Source organism: Felis catus, chromosome A1 (genome assembly GCF_018350175.1).
Source record: "Felis catus isolate Fca126 chromosome A1, F.catus_Fca126_mat1.0, whole genome shotgun sequence".
Lineage (NCBI taxonomy): Eukaryota > Metazoa > Chordata > Mammalia > Carnivora > Felidae > Felis > Felis catus.
This window is the reverse complement of record NC_058368.1, coordinates 188,572,248-188,590,813: the sequence shown is the minus strand read 5'-3', so window position 1 is coordinate 188,590,813 and position 18,566 is coordinate 188,572,248. Positions and strand designations below refer to the sequence as shown.

The 18,566-nt window shown below is 36.6% G+C and overlaps 1 protein-coding gene across 1 annotated transcript in view; it reads right to left on the bottom strand.

Moving 5' to 3' along the window:
- Positions 1 to 18,566, bottom strand: part of RNF145 (ring finger protein 145) — a 60,701-nt gene that overhangs the window by 35,194 nt on the left and 6,941 nt on the right. The window contains exon 3 of the mRNA XM_023260095.2: positions 9,969 to 10,077. Coding sequence (XP_023115863.1) covers positions 9,969 to 10,077 — 109 coding nt within the window. The remainder of the gene's footprint in view (positions 1 to 9,968; positions 10,078 to 18,566) is intronic.

Here is an 18,566-nt window from a genome sequence, read left to right as displayed (position 1 = left end):
AATTAAAAAAAAAAAAAAAACTTAAAAAAAAAAAAAAAAAGACTGAATCAGATGAAATGTTCAAAAGCAGTATATAGTTTTGTTTTTTGTTTTTTTTTAAGACTTACTTTTTGTGGGGAGGCACCTGGATGACTCAGTAGGTTAAGCATCTGACTCTTGATTTCGGCTCAGGTCATGTCTGATGGTTCGTGGGAAATCACATTGGCATGGAGCCTGCTTGGGATTCTCTCTCTCCCTCTCTCTCTGCCCCTCCCTGCTTGCACATACATGCTCTCTCTCTCAAAATAAATAAACTTTAAAAAAAAAAAAAAGATTTTTTTTTTAAAGTAATCTGTACACACAACCTGGGGCTCAAACTCACAAACCCTAAGTTCAAGAGTTGCACACTCCACCAACTGAGCCAGCCAGGCGCCCCCAGTATTTGATTTTTCAATTTAGGAGATTTAAACAGTAAAATGTATTAAGTTGGTAGGAAGCAAGAATCCCTGCCATCTACTTGTAACTGAATTAAATCTTTCCCTTCCTAAACTTTTTTTCATTTGTGCAATTTGTGCAATACTGACATCAATCCTGAGCACTAATAAACTAAACACTTTGAAAATCTACTTCTCTAGTTCCTTATGATAGCCTATTCTCCAGTGACTGAAATTGCTTTGGGTCTGAGGAGTGTGTAAGATCCATGTAAAGGGCCTCAAGGATAGCTTGCAATTAGGAAAATACTTGCTATAAAGAGAAGCATACAAGTTATAAAGAATAAGTAACAACAATAAAACCTAGAAGCTTACCAATTCACCAACTGACCTTGTAACACTCTCTTAAGCAACCTGAACAACCTAGGAACAATCTGTACATTCTGGCCACTTAAAAGCTTTCAAACGGTTTAATTCAAAGAAACCTAATCTACTTTTACAGAGAATAAAGCTATGAGCCCTTGAAGTTATCTTATGGAATATGTGCAAACAAAAGGCACTGCGCTCAATTTAAGAGATCCCAGATACTGAGATGTCCAACCCCTGGATCTGAGTACCTACTACACCCTAAGAAATGTACCAGTAATTGAATAATAATAGTTCATTTACTCAGGGCTTAATTATTTAAATCATCTCAGCCACCCTGCCCCTCTCTTTAGCTGCTTTCTGATCCCCTACTCAAATATTTAGTGTCTGGATCTGATAATGTTCAAAAGAAGAAAACATATCAAATACTGAAATGGGTCAATTTTATTCCCGTCAAAATTAAATTTTAAGTATATAATGATAAAATTCATTTTAACAATTCCTTTCTCTAATAGCAGTGGTTCTCAACTGAGGAAAATTTTGTTCCCCAGGAGATCACACTGGCAATTAGGGGTGCTTTTTGGTTTCAGCACTGCTGGGGAGTGGTGCTCTACAAACTAGTGAGCAGAGAGAGGCAAGTTAGCATTCTGTAATACACAAGACTGCCCCCACAGCAAATCAAGACCTAGCCCAAAATGCTAACAGTCCTGAAATACAGAAACTTTAAATTAGACAAGCTTTCATGAAATGGGGAGCTAATTATCTACATTTCACACATAAATAACTCTTGGGAAAGTTTTACATTTGAAACAACACTTACATACCCAAGACTAGGATGAAAAGGAGTATGCTTTCAATCTTGTGAAACCCATGGGCTCTAATTTAAATTATACATACACAAAACTGATATGATAGTTCATAAATTAACAATAAAACAAAGAATTTAAGAATATTAGAGTTTAAAACTTTTACAAAAAACCAATTGTGATGTAAACCAAGACCACACCCCTCATAGGAATGGTCATGTCAGTTATAGTTTTTCTTTTTTCCCTGTAGTTCTGGATAGTTTCAATTTTATTTATTTATTTTTTTGTGTGAATATAATTTATTGTCAAATTGGCTTACATACAACACCCAGCAGTACTCATCCCAACAAGTGCCCTCCTCAATGCCCATCACCGTATTCCCCCCACCTTAGCTTGTTCTCTGTATTTCATAGTCTCTTGTAAAACAGACACATAGACCAATGGAATAAAATAGAAAACCCAGAATTGGACCCACAAATGTATGGCCAACTAATCTTTGACAAAGCAGGAAAGAGTATCCAATGGAAAAAAGACAGTCTCTTTAACAAATGGTGCTGGGAGAACTGGACAGCAACATGCAGAAGAATGAAACTAAACCACCTTCTTACACCATACACAAAAATAAACTCAAAATGTTAATTAAAGACCTAAATGTGAGGCAGAAAACCATCAAAACCCTAGAGGAGAGGGGCGGCTGGGTGGCTCAGTCGGTTGAGCGTCCGACTTTGGCTCAGGTCATGATCTTGCAGTTTGTGGGTTGAAGCTCTGCGTTGGGCTCTGTGCTGACAGCTCAGAGCCTGGAGCCTGCTTTGGATTCTGTCTCCCTCCCTCTCTCTCTGCCCCTCCCCAACTCCTGCTCTCTCTCAAAATTAAATGAACATTAAAAAAAAATTTTTTTTAAACAAAAAAAAAAACCCTAGATGAGAAAGCAGGCAACAACCTCTTTGATTTCAGCTGCAGCAAATTCTTACTCGGCACATCTCCAAAGGCAAGGGAATTAAAAGCAAAAATGAACTATTGGGACCTCATCAAGATAAAAAGCTTCTGCACTGCAAACGAAACAATCAACAAAACTAAGAGGACACCGCCGGAATGGGAAAAGATATTTGCAAATGACATACTGGATAAAGGGCTAGTATCCAAAATCTACAAAGAACTTAACACCTGATAAATAATAATCCACTGGATAGTCTCAATTTTAAAGTAGGATTGATACTGGGAAATACATTCCTTACATCACTCAAAATGAGAAGCACAGTTTAGTAATTTTAAGAATTAAGGAACTTGAAATTTATCAAATTCTAATAAGCTTAAACAGAATATTAAATGTTCATACTATACCAACTATGGCCATGAATTTTCAAAAGTTTAGTTTCTCTGAACTAAAAGCTATATCCATTCTAGACATACTCTAAACAAGTTTTTATTCACTTAAGGATAATTAGCTTCCTTATTTCTTAAATACATGTCTTAAGGGAAAATAGAAACTCAGCTTTTTAAAAGCTTATGAAATTTTCAATTTAAGAAATTAATATTTCCAAATGACTTATCCAATAGCCAGTTTTTCAAGTATCAAGTTAATTATTTAAATTATCCAAGTATCGATTCTCCTTTGTAGAACCATACTACACTTTGTCTTGATATAACCAGACTAGAGTGAATGGCAAAAAATATCTGTAAATCGTATAATTGTATAAAGGAGTTGTATCTAGCTAGAACTGAGTTGTATTACAACTCCATAATAATAATAATAATAATAATAATGATTAAATAATGTTAAATAATAATAATGTTAAATGATTAACAAAGGATCCCAATAAATACTTTTCTAAAAGATTTACAAATGGCTAATGAACACATGAAAAGATGCTCAATATCATTAGCCATCAGGGAAGTACAAATCAAGACCACAATGAAATAATCACTTCACACTCACTATGATGGCTATACTAAAAATGACAGATGTCAACAAGTGTTGGCAAGGATGTGAGAAACTAGAACCCTTACACACTACTGGTAGAAATGTAAAATACTGAAGCCACTTCAGAAAATTAGTACAGCAGTTCCTCAAAAGGTTAAATGCAATTCCACCCCAAAGTATATGCCCAAGAAAAAAAAAGCATGTCCACAAAGCCTACTCATAATGTTCACAGCACTATTCATAACAGTCAAAACGTGGAAAGAACCCAAGTGTCCATCAATTGATGGATGAATAAACAAAATGTGGTAATATTCATACAACAGAATACGATTTGGACAGACAAAATACTGATACAATCGCTACAACATGGATGAAAACATGCTAATTAAAAGAAGCCAGGCACAAAGTACCACACACTGTATATGTCTATATGAAATGTCCAAAATAGGCCAATCCATAGAGACAGAAAATAGACTCACAGTTGCCTAGGCTGGGGGCAAGGGAATTAATGGAAAATGGTGAGTAACTGCTGACAGGTACGGGGTTTTTTTTTGGAGTGATAAAAATGTTCTAGGGGCGCCTGGGTGGCTCAGTCGGTTAAGCATCCGACTTCAGCTCAGGTCATGATCTCGCGGTTTGTGAGTTCAAGCCCCACGTCGGGCTCTGGGCTGATGGCTCAGAGCCTGGAGCCTGCTTCCGATTCTGTGTCTCCCTCTCTCTCTGCCCCTCCCCCGTTCATGCTCTGTCTCTGTCTGTCCCAAAAATAAATAAACGTTAAAAAAAAAAAAATGTTCTAAAGTGTGGTGATGGTCTGTAAAATTCTGTGAGTGTACTAAAACCACTGAGCTGTGTCCCTTAAATAGGTATGTGAATTGTATCTCAATAAAACTGTTACTTAAAAAAAAAAAAGGATAGCTATAAAGTTGCTACATGAAATGTGAACAATTATGCTTTTTAAAACTAAAAACTTCAGCCTTAATATTTTATAAATGTAATGTTTAAGCCTCAATATTTATAAATGTGACATATTATGAATAATTAATCAAGGATAACACATCTTTACTAACCTTCTGTGAGACAGCATCATGTAATAAATATTATACTAAGAAAAGAAATACTAAAATATTTCATTTCTTGAAATTTGTTAGTTTAATATCAAAACTAACTCCATTAGATAGGCATTATCTTTCTTTATAGGTTCAAAGAAACAACTTGCCAAGGTAATATATTTACTAAGTAGGGAACTAGTTCATACACAGTCTGATTCTAAAACTCATTTTCTTCCCACTAACCATGCTGTCTCCCTAAGAGGACTAAACTAGCAATTAGAAAACCTACATTCAAATTAAAGTCTGAGACTTCCTTCCCAGCTATTCACCCACTTCAATTTTTTCTTCTATAAATCCCAAAGGACTGGGATAAGGATCAAAACGGAAAAAAAAAAAATGTTTTTGTATTTTATGTGTGTTATTATAAAATTCTATTATAATTATTTTTACCATTTTAAATAAGTTTGATCTTATAATAAAAACAAACTCTAAACATTAGAAAAAAACATTCCCATAAACTAAAAATCAAAAGTTAAAACTGCCACCAGAAGAATGGTCAGAAAAAGGCTTTCCTTTACCCCTGACATGGTCACAGTCACCTTTATCTTTATATAACAGAATTCTGATCTCTAAAAAAGCCTGGATGGCAACACGGTATATAAAAATAGAGCTACAGACTTTCATCACTACACCACTAAACCACATGGAAACCAAAAAAGCATGAGGGAAAGGATAGTATCATTGTTTTCTCACCCAGAATTATAACTAATATAGCTCTACCTTCAACTTTAGGATTTTGATGATTAATCAAAGAAATCACATCAACCTAAAAGGCTATCATTATATAGCTATATCATAATACAGATTTGAAAAGTCTTTTTTTAAAGAATGACACACAGGAAAATGCTCATAAAACATGGCTGCATAATAAAAACAAGACACAAGAATGTTAGTTAAAATTCACTAAGCACTACACCCAAAAAAACAAATAATCCAATTAAAAAATGGGCAGAAGACATGAATAGTCATTTCTCCAAAGAAGACATCCAGATGGCCAACAGACAAATGGAAAGATGCTCAACATAACTCCCCAGAAGGGAAATGCAAATCAAAACTACAGTGAGGTATCACTTCACACCTGTCAGAATGTCTAAAATCAAAAACACAAGAAACATCAAGTGTTCACAAAATGACCCAGCAATTGCACTACTAGGAATTTATCCAAAGGATACAAAAATGCTGATTCGAAGGGGCACATGCACTCCAATGTTTATAGCAGTGCTATCAACAATAGCCAGATTATGGAAAAAGCTCAAATCTCCATCAATTGATGAATGGATAAAGATGTGGTTTATATATACAATGGAATAATACACAGCGATGAAAAAGAATGAAATCTTGCCATCTGCAACAACGAGATGGAAGTGGAGGATATGCTAAGCAAAATAAGTCAGAGAAAGACAGATCTCATATGGTTTCTTTCATATGTGGAATCTGAGAAATTCTTTCATATGTGGAATCTGAGATGAACATAGGGGAAGGGGAGGAAAAATAAGATTAAAACAGAGGGAGGCAAATCATAAGAGACTCAAATACAGAGAACAAATTGAGGGTTAATGGGGGTAGGGGGGTCGGGGGTGGGTTACATGGATGACGGGCATTAAGGAGGACACTTTTTAGGATGAGCACTGGGTGTCATATGTACAAAATGAATCACTGGGTTCTACACCTGAAGCCAAGACTACACTGTATATTAACTAACTTGAGAATTAAAAAAAAAAAAAAAAAGTAGTTCATAATTCAGAAACTTTAGGCAACTGGGATCTTACTCCAACTGATGAATCTGAAAGATCCTGTAGTTGATATTCTAATTGGATATCTAGGACAGAATTCTTCATAAATTACACACACAAAAAAAGATCAGTTCTTCAAACAAACAAACAAAAAAACCCCAAAAAAGTTAAAAATAGAACTACCTTGGGGCGCCTGGGTGGCTCAGTGGGTCAAGCTTCTGACTTCGGCTTAGGTTATGATCTCGTGTGTGTAGGTTTGAGCCCTGCACCGAACTCTGTGCTGCCAGCTCAGAGCCTGGAGCTTGCTTCAGATTCTGTGTATCCCTCTCTCTCTAACCCTCCCCCACTCGCACTCCTTCCCTCTCTCTCAAAAATAAACAAACATTAAAAAAACATAGACCTACCCTACAATCCAGTAATCCCACTACTGGGTATTTACCCAAAGAATATAAAAACCCTAATTCGAAAGGATATATGCACCCCTATGTTTACTGCAGCATTATTCACAACAGCCAAATTATGGAAGCAGCCCAAGTGTCACAGATGAATGGATAAAGAAGATGTGGTATATACATACACAACGGAATATTATTCAGCCATAAAAAAAAGAATGGTCTTGCCATTTGCAACAAGATGGATGGAGCTAGAGAGTATAATGCTAAGTGAAATAAGTCAGAGAAAGACAAATACCATATGATTTCATTCATATGTGGAATTTAAGAAAACAAATGAACAAAGGGAAAAAAAGAGGGAGCCAAACCAAGAAACAGACTCTTAACTACAGAGAACTGATGGTTACCAGAGAGGAGGTGGGTGGGGGGAGATGTGAAATAGGTGAAGGGGATTAAGAGTACACTTATGATGAGCACGGAGTACTGTATAGAATTGTTGAATCACTATATTGTACACCTAAAACTAACATAACACTGATGTTAACTATACTGGAATTAAAATAAAAAAACTTTAAAAAAAAAAAAAAAGAAAAAATTCACGGAACACTTGTATGTCAGAAATCATGCTAAGAGCTTTACATGCCTTACCTTACTGAACCTTTATGATAGCCCCGTAAGATATTATCAACATTTTACAGGTAAGAAAACGGAGACCTATCTTTCTGGTGACACTGAGGTTATAGAGTAGTAAATAAAGAACATGGAATTTGAAACGCCCCAATCACCTGTCCACTTATCTAAAAAATACAGCACTCTTAGATGGCCAGGCACTCATCTGTACATGAAAATGATGACTTAGAAAACCCTATACTCTAACTACTGCATTATACTCTACAGACACAATTTTTGCTTAACAATGAATAAAGACAGGGCATCTGAGTGGGTCAGCCATTAAGCATCTGACTTCAGCTCAGATCATGATCTCAAGGTTTGTGTGTTTGAGTCCCACATCACCTGAGCTCAAGCCCTGCATCAGGTGAGCATGAGCCCTGCTTCAGGTGAGCCCCTCTTCTCTCTCTCTCTCTCTCCCTCTTGTGGGATTCTCTCTCTGCCCCTCGCTCACTTGTGCCCTCTTTCTCTCTCCAGGAAAAAAAAAAAAAAAAAAAAAGGGAATAAAGATAGAGAAGTGTCTCTACCTTGAACTTGAGCTCAGATTCAGAGGTGTCCTGGGTAAGGCCACAGGAACAGACTGTGTCAGGGTTTGGGGCTGGTGGTAATGGATTGGAAATACATTCTGTCGTCTGTGTTGGTACTGGCCACTGGACTCCTCTTCTTGGCTATGTGAATAAAGATGCTACGAATCTAATTCATGTTCCCATGAAGGAGTCCAAGACACAGGGACATACTTGTGTGACACAAAATTAGAAAACTCATGTCTTCACTTTAGGAGTAAAACACAGCTCAACTTGAACCACTGTTAGGATTACAAGAAACGCAGTACTACTCCAATAGGTCCAGTTTTGTAACTGACATCCAGGGACATACCCTGGGCAAGGATAATGGCAGTTAGAGAGTAAAACATCACCTTCCAGGTACCAGAGAAAACTGACCAGACAGGAACTGAGGAGAGAAATGTGAGAAGATGGAGTTTCTGCAAAACGCTTTGGGTCCTTTGAGAAATAACCAGATGAAATTTTAAGGAGGATAAAAGTCCTGCTTCAACAAGAGGGGCCAAGAGTCCGGGACTATTGCTATTTTCATTCTTTTCGTATCCACAAAAGTGGTAAAAACTAGAAGGTATCAAGAAAATTGGAAGGAAATGCCAGATTTTAACAGGTTTATCTCTGGGTGGTATGATTACAGTACGTAATTGTTACTACCTTTAAATTTTCTGTATTTCCCAAAACTCATCTCCAATGAACAGTATTATTTTATAAGAGAGTAAAAAAGTTTCCAAGTCAACCATTCAATTCTAGTAATATAAAAATGCTATTTCTAAGATTAATTTTCTTTTTTTTTTTTCAACGTTTTTTATTTATTTTTGGGACAGAGAGAGACAGAGCATGAACGGGGGAGGGGCAGAGAGAGAGGGAGACACAGAATCGGAAACAGGCTCCAGGCTCCGAGCCATCAGCCCAGAGCCCGACACGGGGCTCGAACCCACGGACCGTGAGATCGTGACCTGGCTGAAGTCGGACGCTTAACCGACTGCGCCACCCAGGCGCCCCTCTAAGATTAATTTTCAAGCTAACACCAAAATCTGCGTTTCAGACTTCTAGACAACTACTTCTTACTATATATGCAAAGTAACTGTCCCTCTTCTTAGGATTGGGAGTATATTTAATTTTGGTTATACATTTCAATCATAACAAAAGAAATCATACCCTCCAAATTTATTTATACCCCCACCATTACATTTACTGTGTGGCTTTTGGTTCACTTGTATTTTAACATTCCATTCCAAAGTAGGAAGTTCATTTTCATCGGCAGACCAGAGTCTTAAAATTTAGGACTAGCAGACCCAGACAAACACAATATTGCTAAAGATGAAGAAGTTCTGAGCTATACCATGAACCTCATCAGATAATTTATACAAATCATCCACTATATAGGTGGTCACATCTCATGCCGATTCTCCTGCATCATAAACTTGATTCCCTAAAATGATGAAAATAATCAAGTCTATAATTGTTAAAATATTCTACAGCCTATCTTTGGAAATTCTTGTCTTAGGTGATATAGAAAAGCTCATGAGTATCTCTGTAAACATAATCTTAAGGTCCATTTCACATTGATTTTTTTTTTACTTTTCTTAATGTTTGTTTATTTCTGAGAGAGACACAAAGCACGAACAGGGGAGAGGCAGAGAGAGAGGGAGACACAGAATCTGAGGCAGGCTCCAGTCTCTGAGATGTCAGCACAGAGCCCGACGTGGGGCTCGAACCCATGAACCATGAGATCGTGACCTGAGCCTAAGTCAGACACTCAACGGACTGAGCCACCCAGGCAACCCTCATATTAAGATTGTTTTTAAACGCAGAAATAAAATTTGAGGCATAACCCCAGCTATTATTTCTATAAAATAATATTTACTTAAAAAACAAATATTAAAAACCCTGTTCTGGAACTTAGCAAAGCCTCAGTTTATTAACAGTGTTCATGAAAAATATTTTATTGGTAATGAAAAACCATATTTGGTCATACATTTCAAAAACAAGGTCACATTCTTACCTGGAGATTTGATGGCCAGCATAGAGGAGCAGGGCAGTCAAAAAATACAGGTAAAGCTGAACCAGATGCTGTCTGGGCAAGGTTAGTAGCACAACACTTAAAATATAACCTGTAGTAGAAATAAAGAGAGATTATAAATAAAATATAATTCTAATTTAGTCTTCCAATTAATTATACTAATAAAAAGAACCTGAAATCAATTACTTTCCAATTAAGTTTCAACAACTTTCAGGTTTTTTACTTCATACCAAAGTAAGTTTAATACAGTAAAAATCACTATGGACTTTTAGTTGAAAACAAAGCATTTTTCACTTTTTTTTGTAGCCTTCTCTGCTTTACAATCAAGTATACCACACAAAGGTACAACAGCACTCCTCTCATTATCTACCTTTCCTTGATGTCAACTTACTTGTTCTACACCAATTCTCTCATCCTCTCGTCCCAGAGGAAACACTGCTTAATGTCCCTCTCTAAAGCTGCCTCTTCCACTTGACTCAAGATCTTATTTTTCTAATTCCTAATCTCCTACATCTTCAATCATCCCCCTAACACCAGTGCTCACTTTTCTCTTCAAAGGACATACAGGGCTCTTCTTCCAATCTTGAGAAACTTCTCTTCATGCTATTATCTATTTTTCTCATTCCACTGACAAATGTTGTAAACTATCTGTACTAATGCCTCCATTCTCTAACACTCCATTATTTCCTCTTAATCATCTACAATCTACAAATGCTCTATGAACCTTCTTTGCCCTTCTACTCTAAAAAAAAAAACTCAGAAGTCAACAACTGCCTACTTGTCAAACCTAAAACACCCTGCTTATCCTTGTCCTGGCAACCACCCTCATGGCCACCTCCATGGCTCTGTGGCATGGATTTCCTTATAACCTCCAAATTCCCCCGCTGCTTTTTACCCCCTCAAATGAACAAAGGAAATTTAGTCCCTAAACTGCTTTTTCCCCTACAAAGTATTTAGCTCAAGCAATTTATGTTGCTGCTTCAAATATACCATTCTAAATGTATGTTATCAACAAAGTTACTGAGAACCTACCTACTGCATATGCCAAAAAAAAAAAAAAAAAGCAATCATTTCTTATTCTAAGCAGATATATCATATCTCACAATGCCTGGGATATAATCCACTTAAATGTTCTCATATATAAGTACAAACTGAGCACCCATCCTCCTCCCTCAACAGGCTGGCTCACCCTCTTTCTCCCCTAAATCCCATTCACTGGGACTCAAACCTGAGTCATCTTTCCGTCATCATCAAGTCCTGCTGAGTCTTTCCCAGTTAAGTGTCCCATGTCACCCTTCCTTTCCAGTCCCTATGCCCCATATCCCAGTCCACTCTCAATATAATAGCATACTAATAGCTATTCTTCTTTCAGTCTCTTTCCATCCTCATTGATCCTACACTTCAGTACAAAACCATCACCTTCATCTAGACAAATCTCTTGCTTAAAAACCTTCAAAAGTTCTTAACTTCTCAGTCTGACAGTCTAGGTCTTGCAATATCTGGTTCTTGTCTACTCTTCCATAACTATTTTCCATTTATTAGCGAGTCTTTATTACGGTACAGATAACCCTTCTTAGTACCCAATGCACCTCTCATGCTTAAAGCTAAGGAGACAGGAGCACTATGCTAGGGACTAAAGAGGTAGAATTCAGATTTCCCACATATCCTAACTTTAAGAACAATCCAGCAGAAACTAGACAGAAGTATTTCTACTAACTTTTAATTTCTTAAAATAATTTCCCCAATTTATTTTTTTAATCTCTATCTCAAAGGACTTTAGAGGTATTTAAAAAGGATGTTTATTATATTTAGTAAGCATGTTTAGTGTTTGTGGCTGAGGATTTTCTATTCAATCTACTGCATGAAAACTCTCCATAAGTTCTCTTTTAATGAACTATCATTTTCCTTTCCAGATATTCCTATCTTTCCCTTTTTGTGCACATCTCATAAAACAGCTGTCAAATCCTCTAGACTAAACATATTGATTTTATTCATTCTTTCAATTATCCACTCAACCAATTATTACATATAAAGTGTGAACCATATGCATTTCTAGACATGAAAGATCCAAACAATAAAGTAATCATAGTCTAGTGAAAAAAACATGGACAAAAGTATGATACAATATTGGTGCTGTAATATACAAATATTAGAAGGGCTATTATTAAGTGATTAAGCTTGACCTGGACTGAGAACAGTGAATTTATCAGGCTAAGAAAAAGAAAAACATTTTAGGAAAAGAGAATAGCAGGCATGAAAACCATAAAAAAAAAAGGATGTTTTCAGGAGACCATAAACTCTGTAGGCTAGACTAAAATTTGGTGTAAATAAAAAAGTACTGGGAGATGATGCTGATAGAACTGGTAGCTAACACTTCAATATAAAGCTTTGTATACACTAATAAAGAGTTTAGACTGGGCCAACAGTTCTCAAATCCTTTAGATACACTTTTAAGTGAGGTAAGAAAACAAAAAACAAAACAACAAAAACCCTATGGCCCAATTATCCCCCTCCTTTTTCACACTGCAGTGGAAAAATAACTCAGTGATAACAAAAAATGTCACACAAGAATCTTAAGCAATTATGAATACTGCTAAAGCAAGAACAGTATGAATAATTTATCTAAATTATAACACATATATAATCTAATTATTTGAAAAATACAAGCCAAAACTATTGCCCATGCAAATATGCATCACTATTCACTCTAAACTATCACAACAAACTCAACTGATGATGATGAAGATAACCCAACAATAATTTATAATTAAAATGCAAGACATGCAGCATTTAAAAATGATGACCTACCTAAAATAACATTAATGAATGTTCCTAACAAAATGCAGGGATTTCTGCTATTTAAAGGTTATTGTAGTAGTGAGGGGAAAAATGAGGACCTAGAATAAATCGGCAGCTTTGGTATGGAGTTGGCAGGGTCACCTATGAGAAACATATTTAAAGAAGTCTTAATAGTGATCTATGAGTGGAGAACAAGGAAGTGAAAATGGTTGTGATGTTTCTAGCTTGGATAATCAAGATAATCACAACTTTACCATTAAGATAGGAAACGAGAGAAGGAGGAGGTTTGAGGTATAGATGATGAGTTCATGACCATAAACCGAAGGGTCTACAGAATACTTAGGTGGTCATGTCTAACAATAGTTAGAAATCCATTCAGTACCAGACACTAGCTAAACGCTAGGAATAACCCCATTCCTACCTTCAAGGAGCTCACAATCTAGTTAGGAAGATAGATGAGCCTAAGGATCCTTGGAATGCAGCATAGTAAGTGCTATGGGAGAGGTTATGAACTGGGTGCCATGAGATCAGAGGAAAGAACACTAACCCCAGACTACAGTGGTCAAAAAAGCAACGGAAATTGGAGATAGGGATTTGCAGCCAAAACTATATGAGATCACACAAACAACAAAAGATGAAAATTAAACACAAATTCTAGGCTATATCAACACTTAAGAAGTCTAAAGAAAAAAACACAGCAAAAGAGTCAGAAGGAATGGTCAGAAAGTTAGAAGAATCCAGAAACACTGTTAAGAGGAAGCAGTCAACAATTCCATAAATATGAGATTGTCTGCAGAATGACAACACAAATGAAGCCTGAGTTTTACATTTTAGGTCACTAATGATTTTAGTGATTGCAATTTCAATGGAATTGTTCTCATAGCCAGTCTTTGCTTTCCACCTTTTACAAGGCTAATTCTGGCTCTCATTACCTCTTGCCTAAAATCCAAACTGGTCTTCTTACCCTTGGTTTCTCCCCTCCCCAATCCAGTGGCCTGTAGAACACTGCCTAGTCAATCTTCTTAAGTGCAGTTCACCTGCTCTAAATTCCTCACTGACCTATCACTACCTACCAAATTATGAATACCTAATATATGTATTCAGGTCTTTTCACAAATTCCCCTACTATAACTTTTCAATATTACTTCTATTTCCCCTTTTATAACCTATACTTCACAAAAAAGTTCTATAATTAGCATTCCAATTATATTTAGACAATCACTTCTTTTTCCTATTCTCAGACAAAACCCACCCTGGAAAGCTTCTCAATTTGAAGGTACAATTATACTCCATAAACATGAACTTTACCATTCCCTACCTTGATTTTTAAGTTTAAGCTCTTAATAATAATTAAAGGATATAAAAGGGGGGGGGGTCACAATATCAATAAAAGAGACAAAATACCTAGGGAATGAACTGAACAATAAATGCCCAAGACCTATATAATAAAAACTTTAAAACACTCCAGGACTCAAAAGAAACCTGGAACATAGGGAGGCTTTCTGTGTTCATACATAGAGAAGAGTTAACATCTTTAAGCTACCTCTTCATCTTAACTTAAACTAAGTATCTAAAGTTCATATAGCCAACAATATCAGAAAAACTCTGAGGGATAAATAAAAAACAATGAAGGGACTAAGTCTAGACAGTACAATATAGTCTAAATATTCATTATGACCACACACTTAAAAAACAGGAATAAATATCAGAAATGGAACCAAATATATGGGAGAACTTAGTATATAATGATTAGCCAGGAAAAGATGAACTATTTAATAAATACATGGAAACCACCAGATAGTTATCTAGGGGAAAAAATTACACCTACAACACACTGTACATGCAGATAAATCCTAAGTGGAGCAAAGATGTAAATGTAAAAAATGAAATAAAAATAATGGAGTAAAATATGATAGAGAAGCCTTTTCTAATTGAGTCAAAATTCTAAGTTCTAAAAGAAAAAACAATAGGGGTGTCTGGGTGGCTCAGTTGGTTAAGCGCCCCACTTCGGCTCAGGTCATGATCTCACAGTTCACGAGTTCAAGCCCCACACTGGACTCTCTGCTGTCAGCACAGAGCTCGCTTCGGATCCTCTGTCCCCTTCAATCTCTACCCCTCCCCAGCTCATTCTCATTCTCTCTCTCTCTCTCTCTCTCTCTCTCAAAATAAATAAATAACTCTCTGACCTCAGTCGTAGCAATCTCTTACTCGACACATCCCCAAAGGCAAGGGAATTAAAAGCAAAGATAAACTACTGGGACCTTATGAAGATAAAAAGCTTCTGCACAGCAAAGGAAACAACCAACAAAACTAAAAGGCAACCAACGGAATGGGAAAAGATATTTGCAAATGACATATCAGACAAAGGGCTAGTATCCAAAATCTATAAAGAGCTCACCAAACTCCACACCCGAAAAACAAATAACCCAGTGAAGAAATGGGCAGAAAACATGAATAGACACTTCTCTAAAGAAGACATCCGGATGGCCAACAGGCACATGAAAAGATGCTCAACATCGCTCCTCATCAGGGAAATACAAATCAAAACCACACTCAGACATCACCTCACGCCAGTCAGAGTGGCCAAAATGAACAAATCAAGAGACTATAGATGCTGGAGAGGATGTGGAGAAACGGGAACCCTCTTTCACTGTTGGTGGGAATGAAAACTGGTGCAGCCACTCTGGAAAACAGTGTGGAGGTTCCTCAGAAAATTAAAAATAGACCTACCCTATGACCCAGCAATAGCACTGCTAGGAATTTACCCAAGGGATACAGGAGTACTGATGCATAGGGGCACTTGTACCCCAATGTTTATAGCAGCACTCTCAACAATAGCCAAACTACGGAAAGAGCCTAAATGTCAATCAACTGATGAATGGATAAAGAAATTGTGGTTTACATACACAGTGGAGTACTATGTGGCAATGAGAAAGAATGAAATATGGCTCTTTGTAGCAACATGGATGGAACTGGAGAGTGTGATGCTAAGTGAAATAAGGCATACAGAGAAAGACAGATACCATATGGTTTCACTCTTATGTGGATCCTGAGAAACTTAACAGAAACCCATGGGGGAGGGGAAGGAAAAAAAAAAAAAAAAAAGAGGTTAGAGTAGGAGAAAGCCAAAGCATAAGAGACTCTTAAAAACTGAGAACAAACTGAGGGTTGATGGGGGGTGGGAGGGAGGGGAGGGTGGGTGATGGGTATTGAGGAGGGCACCTTTTGGGATGAGCACTGGGTGTTGTATGGAAACCAATTTGACAATAAATTTCATATATTGAAAAAAAAATTAAAATACAAACAATAAAAAATAAACTTAAAAAAAAAAGAAAAAACAATAAATTCAATCTCATTAAAAACAAATTCTGCAAGTCAAAAAAATCATAAGCCAAAATCAAGACAAGCACAACTGAAAACAGTAATTTTAACTCATCATACAGGGTTAATTTCCCTAATGTATACCAAACTCCCACAAATTGGTAAGAAAAGGCTAAAATCCAGAGAAGGCCAGCCTAACTACTCTCTGTTGGTGCTGTGTCTCCCTTCAGCTAGAGCTGAAGCCTGTGCCTTTGAGAAAAAAAAAGGGGGGAGGGGAGAGGCTAAAATCCCACAGAAAAGTGGGCAAAGGAAATGATCTGACAACTCACAGAAGAGGAAACACACGTTTTTCATCAACATGTGAATAAATACAATCTCACTCGCAGTAAGAGAAATACAAATTAAAACTTATGTTAAAAAACATCCATTTTTCATGTACTGGAATAACCAAATGTAATAATTTGATAACACGGTTTTTGATAAGGATGTAAGACTGTAGGAACTCTCAACCACTGTCTGTAAAACCCCATAGAGAGTAGTATCGATCCATTATTAAAGACATGTATACTCTTTTCAACGTTTTTTGTTTTTTGTTTTTTTGGGGGGACAGAGAGAGACAGAGCATGAACGGGGGAGGGGCAGAGAGAGAGGGAGACACAGAATCGGAAATAGGCTCCAGGCTCCGAGCCATCAGCCCAGAGCCCGACGCGGGGCTCGAACTCACGGACCGTGAGATCGTGACCTGGCTGAAGTCGGACGCTTAACCGACTGCGCCACCCAGGCGCCCCGACATGTATACTCTTTAACGCAGCAACTTCACTTCTAGCAATTTATCTCAAGGCTATATTTGTATCTGTCAAAATTATGGCTATATAAAATTATTTAGTGCAACACTGAATGAAATAGCAGACGAAATTAAAGTGTTCACCAATAGAGCATCAATTCTGTGGTATGGCCATACAAGGATACTACACCACTACGAAACAGAATTAGGAGGTCTAGGGGGAGAAGGAGGCCTTAACATTTAATCAGAATCTTAAAATTTGGCAGAACAGGAAGTGTCAACATAAAAACAGAGTACAAAGCTTTATTTCATGAATATCTAAAAGCAGTAGTTATGGCTCTGTGATACATCATTAAGTTAAAACAAACAACAGGTTCAAGACACTGTAAATCTACTTCTGAAATCATTGTTGCACTATATGCTAATTAACTTGGATATAAATTTAAAAATTAAATAAAAATTTTAAAAAAAGAACAATGGGGGCGCCTGGGTGGCGCAGTCGGTTAAGCGTCCGACTTCAGCCAGGTCATGATCTCGCGGTCCGGGAGTTCGAGCCCCGCATCAGGCTCTGGGCTGATGGCTCAGAGCCTGGAGCCTGTTTCCGATTCTGTGTCTCCCTCTCTCTCTGCCCCTCCCCCGTTCATGCTCTGTCTCTCTCTGTCCCAAAAATAAATAAAAAAAAAAAAAAAAAAAAAAGAACACTGTATATTATCCCATCATCTGTATAAAGAGAACATACATACATTTATACTTATTTATGTTTATTTACCAATATATCTTTATATTGACTTATGTATACATAAAAATATCTCTAGAATTTTTCACAAGTTAATAAAAATAGCTACTTGCTGGGGCTTAAGATAACTTAGTAGTTGGCAAACAGAAGAATGATACTTTTCACTGTACACTTTCTATGTTTTAATTTTTTTAACATATAATAAATGTATAACTACATTACTAATTTTTAAAAAGAATTTTAAAGATGTATTTAAGGGTGAAAGTTTATAAACTAGAACATTACATAAACACTCCTTAATACTTTGACCCAGACGTTACTCTAACCAAAAAACTGCTCAAGCTGTAACTATCTACTCATTTAATCACTGAGTTAATTCTACCATAGCATGTAATAAGTGTATTTAAGAAGGCTCAGTTGAATTCCCAAAGTTATAAGCCAGAGTATGAATTTCAACTGTATTAAAACCCATTCAACTTCTAAAATTAATGTTTCTGATTATTAGGCAGCTGTTTTTAAAATAAATATTTCAATCTACTCAGAAATAATATATGTGATAAGCACATTTTTTAAAGCACAGTGTGAATTATTCTGCTGATTAAGCTAAAAATCTAAGCCAAGTACCCGATTGTTCTTCTACAACAGATTGGAATTATTTTCCATGAATTGGCTAACATACAAAGCTTTTAGTAAAGGGCTGAGAATTATAGTGCTTTGCAGCATAAAAGAACATTCTCATTTCAAAGAATTTCCCAAGGTAATGCCATCTAAGAGAGATGAATTTATTGTACCCAGATGTTTTACTTCTAGTGCACTGCCTTTTCTACTATACTTCTTCCCACAATGGCTTACTTGGGAATCTCTTAGAGATGTAAGGGGTTTTCAGGGCTGAGCTTTGGAACCCAAAAAGTACTTCCATAGATAAAAATAAATCTCACTG